The sequence below is a fragment of the Chaetura pelagica genome, unplaced genomic scaffold (genome assembly GCF_000747805.2).
Source record: "Chaetura pelagica isolate M959 unplaced genomic scaffold, ChaPel_1.0 scaffold555, whole genome shotgun sequence".
In the NCBI taxonomy this organism is placed as follows: Eukaryota; Metazoa; Chordata; class Aves; order Apodiformes; family Apodidae; genus Chaetura; species Chaetura pelagica.
Window position 1 is genome coordinate 424781 of NW_009953297.1, and position 4725 is coordinate 429505.

The window sequence follows — 4725 nt, forward strand, 5'->3', positions numbered from 1 at the left end:
CCAGAACTGGTCCCAGTTCTCCAGCTGTGGCCTCACCAGGGCAGAGCAGAAGGGCACAATGACCTCTCTCCACCTACTGCCCACACTCTTCCTCATGCAGCCCAGGATTCCTTTGGCCCTCTTGGCCACAAGGACACATTCCTGACTCATGGATCATGTACTATCTCCCAGGACTCCCAGATCCTTCTCCTGGGAGCTGCTTTCCAGCAGGTCCACCCCTAACCTGTACTGGTGCCTGGGGTTCTTCCTCCCCAAGTGCAGAACCCTACACCTGCCAAGAACAGGTTCCTCTCTGCCCAGTTCTCCAGCCTGTTCAGGTCTCTGGGTGGCAGCAGAGCTCTCTGGGGTGTCACCACCTCTCCCAGTTTGGTGTCACCAGTGAACTTGTTGAGGTCACACTCTGTGCCCTCATCCAGGTCATTGATGAATAGCTTGAACAAGACTGGACCAAGTACTGACCCCTGGGGGACACCCCTGGTTGCAGGCCCCAAACTTGACCCTGCCCCACTGATCACCACCCTCAGAGCTCTGTCCCACACCTCCTTTCTACCCACCTCACTGTCCCCTCATCCAGCCCACACTGCCTCAGTTTCCTAGTGAGGATGTTATGGGAGACAGTGTCAGAAGCCTTGCTGAAGTCAGGGTAGATGACACCTGCTGCTCTCCCCTCATGCAGCCAACCAGTTATGTCATCACACAAGGCCAGCAGGTAGGTCAAGCATGATTTCCCCTTGGAGACAGCCCCTTCTTTTGTGCAAAGGCCAAGCACACTGTGCTTGAGAAAGAAAGCAAGTTCAGCTTTTGACCCAAAGATTACCAAGCAAGACTGAAGAGACAAGAACAAAGAGCTCACAGACATCTCTGAGAAATAAAACACTCACAACGTGCTCGTTCTGGATGAGGTCTCCTGCTACTAAGTAGGTGACATGAAGCTGAGCTCCTGAGTTCTCCTTTCGTTTCCTCTCAACATAATCATACAGCATCCTGCACAAAAGAAACCAGAGTTAATCACCTAGAAAGGAAGGAGCCCATCACCACCCCTCCTGTGAAGCTTGCACTGAAAGCAGCATTTCACACCAGCAGTTATTTTAATTTGGATTAATTGAATCTTACTGAGACACCTTTCCCCTCTGCCTCTTTGAAGAACTGCAGTCCAATAACTAAGGAAGCTGAAGGTGAAACGAATACAATCAATCTCAAAGCTTTAACAGTTGGTTGCAGATGGTCTCAAATCCTCTTGGCTCCTTGTTCTGAAGTCTCCCCTGGAGAAGACCCTTTCCCTTGCTACAACCCAGCATTCTCAAACACCTGGCAGAGGAACTGGTGATTTTTGGTAGCTGATCACATTGCCAGGTGTGTATACACAGACCCAGTTATATCCACTGCCATGGTGACCAGAAACCTGAGGACAGAGCATGATCAGTGATGATGAGATGGAGCTGAGACTCAAGCCCTCAGCTCCCCCACTTATCCCACTGATTCATGAGTGTGCAGAGGAACTGGGCACAGGCACAACCACACACTCCACGAGGACACTGTCTCATAAAAATAGTGGAAGATTCTCCTTGCCACAGAGTCAGACTGCAATCACCACCCTGCCACAGCCAGCACACTCACTAAATTCATTCACTTGTCTTATCAGGCACATCTCCAGCTTCTAGAAGAGTTTTCAGCATAAAGATGCCACGAGAGTTTTCCATCTCCAGGCTGCTTTACAAGGTGCCTCCATTTCACCTGGACCATCTCCTTCACAGCAAGAAGTTCTGTCTCTTTCTAGTTTACTGTAAGACCAGAACTGTTCCCAGCAGAGCTCAAACCATCACTGAACACACCCAGCAGCTAGATTGTTGACACACACAAGACAGGAAAGAGACCAAACTCTTTGTTGCTTTAGATGCTCAAGTTGATATTCTTCTAGTTTGGACAAGACAAGTGAAGCTGAGTTCACTCCACTGTAGCTGAGCACGCAGCAAATGGCCCTTGATATCCAAGCTACAGCCAGAAACAAGGAGAAAAAAATAACTGTATGATGGGACTTGATGCACTCACTGAGCCTTCAAATCTTACACTTAACTTTCCCTTGCTGTGAAGCAACAGCCCCAGAAGCCTTGAGAGCTCAACCTTTGGTTTACAGGATATTTAAAAGGCTGTAGTAGAATCAAAGAGTCACAGAATGGTGAAGGTTGGAAGGGACCTTGAAGATCCTCTAGTTCCAACCCCCCTGCCATGAGCAGGGACACCTCCCACCAGCCCAGGCTGCACAATCCTCATCCAACCTGCCCTTCAACACCTCCAGGGAGGGGGCAGCCACAGCCTCCCTGGGCAACCTGGGCCAGTGCCTTCCTGCCCTCGTGGGGAAGAATTTCTTCCTGATCTCTGACCTAAATCTCCCCTCTTACAGCTTGAAACCATTTCCCCTTGTCCTCTCACTCCCTGCCCTTGTCCCAAGCCCCTCCCCAGCTTTCCTGGAGCCCCTTCAGGCACTGGAAGCTGCTCTCAGGTCTCCCTGGAGCCTTCTCTTCTCCAGCCTGAACACCCCAGCTCTCCCAGCCTGGCTCCAGAGCAGAGCTGCTCCAGAACAATTCTTCTTCTTCAAAATACACCAAGATAAGGCTATACATTCATGCTAGATTTGGAGAAGCAAAACCATTGCCCTCAGGCACATGGTGTGATTCTAGGGGTGCCCTACACAGGGACAGGAGTTGGACTTCATGATCCTGATGGGTCCCTTCCAACTCAGCACATTCTATGATTCCTTCTGACAGCACAGCTGACTTTCCCACCCTTCAAACATTTCCCTGCTCCCATCAAGCCTGGTAAGTAGATGTTTCTAATGGGTCATGCACTGTGCAGCAGGGTAATCAGAGCAGATGAGCATTTGCAGTCACCATTAGTGCTGTTCTGCATTTTCCTGTCTCTGCTCCCAGCAAGATCCATCCATCATGAAGAGCATCTGAAGCTGGGATAGGCAGTGGTAGATCCTGAGGCACAGCTCTGTGTGCAGGCCTGGAACCACGTGCAGAAACCTTTCAGGCTGAAAGGACCTACAGGAGCTCCTGCAATAATACAGCACTAACACATCTATTCTGACCTAAGTATTTATGAGATGAAGCAGGATAAGGTGTCCAGCTGCTCTCTAAAGCACAGCTCCCAAACCCAAGGCAAGATCTGCCTAAGGAAGAGCAAGGTGTGCTGAGTAACAGAATCATGGAATGGTTTGGGTTAGAAGGGACCTGAAAGCTCACCCAGTCCCAACCCCAACCTGTCCTTCAACACTGCCAGGGATGGGGCAGCCACAGATTCTCTGGGCAACCTGGGCCAGGCTCTCCCCACCCTCACAGCCCAGAATTTCTCCCTCATGTCCAACCTAAATCTCCCCTCCTCCAGTTTTAATCCATTCCCCCATGTCCTCTCACTACAAGCCCTAGTAAACAGCCCTTCTCCAAAACTGCCTGTGCCTGGGAAGACATCCAGGATTTTAAAATATCTCCAAAGAACATTTGAATACACCAACCACAAGAATGAGAACAGTAATTAGCAAAGCTTTACCACAAGGTGTGGGGGATGCACCAATACCTACTGTTTAGCCTGGTTGACATGAACTCCCAGAGTGTAACTCAGCCATTTGTATGTCACCTGCAGAAGGAAAAAAAAAACCAACACTTCAGTAAGAAAACTCCTCTTGATTTGTTAAATCATCCTCCTGTGCTCATGTAATGGCTACACCAAACTCTTTAGACACCCAAGAAATCCACAGCAAAACCTGTTAGGAGTGAGAACATATGGACACCCACATGTGCTTTACTGAGTGGATTTAATTCCCAAGACCTAAACAAACCACCCTAGAGGTGTGTTTTTGTCAAACCCTCCTTGAAACACCACTGCACCAGTAAAATCCCTTCAAATCACCTGCCCTGCTGAGCTTCACAAGGGAGAAATTAAATTAAACAGCAGCTTTTTTAACTGTGAGCAGCTCTTACTGCTCTTCCAAGCTGCTGCTGAGGATGTCTTGGATTTCTGCCTCCTTTGCCTGCCTCAGGGACACGAGGATCTCCAGCTCCATCACAAATCCAACAACCACATCTCAGGAGACCACAGCTCCAACCCCAGCCCTGCCCTTTGCTGTATCATTTGGCCAAGTCATGTCTCTGTACCTGTTTCTCCTCCCACTACCTTTTGAAACTAACCCTCAAGCAAGGGTCCCTAACCCTCAAGAATCCAACAAATAAATTATTATTAGTCTTGCAGTTTACTGAAATAAACTACAATGACACAGGCAGCTCTTGTTAACACAACAGACAAGAGGCACCAACTTTATCTAGGACAAACACCCTTTATTTTGGAAGAAACAGACTCCCATGATCACCATTTCTCTGAAAAACAGCAAGGATTCAAGGGGATACAGATGATAAGTGTGAATTTTCAGCTGAAATAGTGGTTCAGGGAAAAAAAAAACAACAGCCCACTATTTAATACACTTCTGTCTTGAAGCTAAAACCTTGAGCTAAAACCCTGCAGTGCTTCTTTCCAGTGGGAAAATAGCTCACCTGTATGAGGGAGCATAAGGAGTTTGGGGAGAGCTGCTTTTCCTGGGCTATAAATGATGTCACAACCAATTCTCATCAGAAATTTAAAGTCAAAAGTGGGGGGAAATCCTGCCAAGAAAAGCATCTCCTGTCCAGCCTGGCACGAAGCCCACATTCACCCTACATTCTGACCTGTGGA

General features: G+C 48.5%; 1 protein-coding gene across 1 annotated transcript in view; it reads right to left on the minus strand.

The window, feature by feature from the left end:
- The window catches only part of POLD3 (polymerase (DNA-directed), delta 3, accessory subunit), a gene marked incomplete at its 5' end in the record, with an annotated part of 39934 nt that extends 36298 nt beyond the window's left edge, over positions 1-3636 (minus strand). The window contains 2 exon segments of the mRNA XM_009997994.1: positions 882-984; positions 3581-3636. Of these exon segments, the coding sequence (XP_009996296.1) occupies positions 882-984; positions 3581-3636 (159 nt within the window).
- Between the last annotated feature and the right edge of the window lie 1089 nt (positions 3637-4725).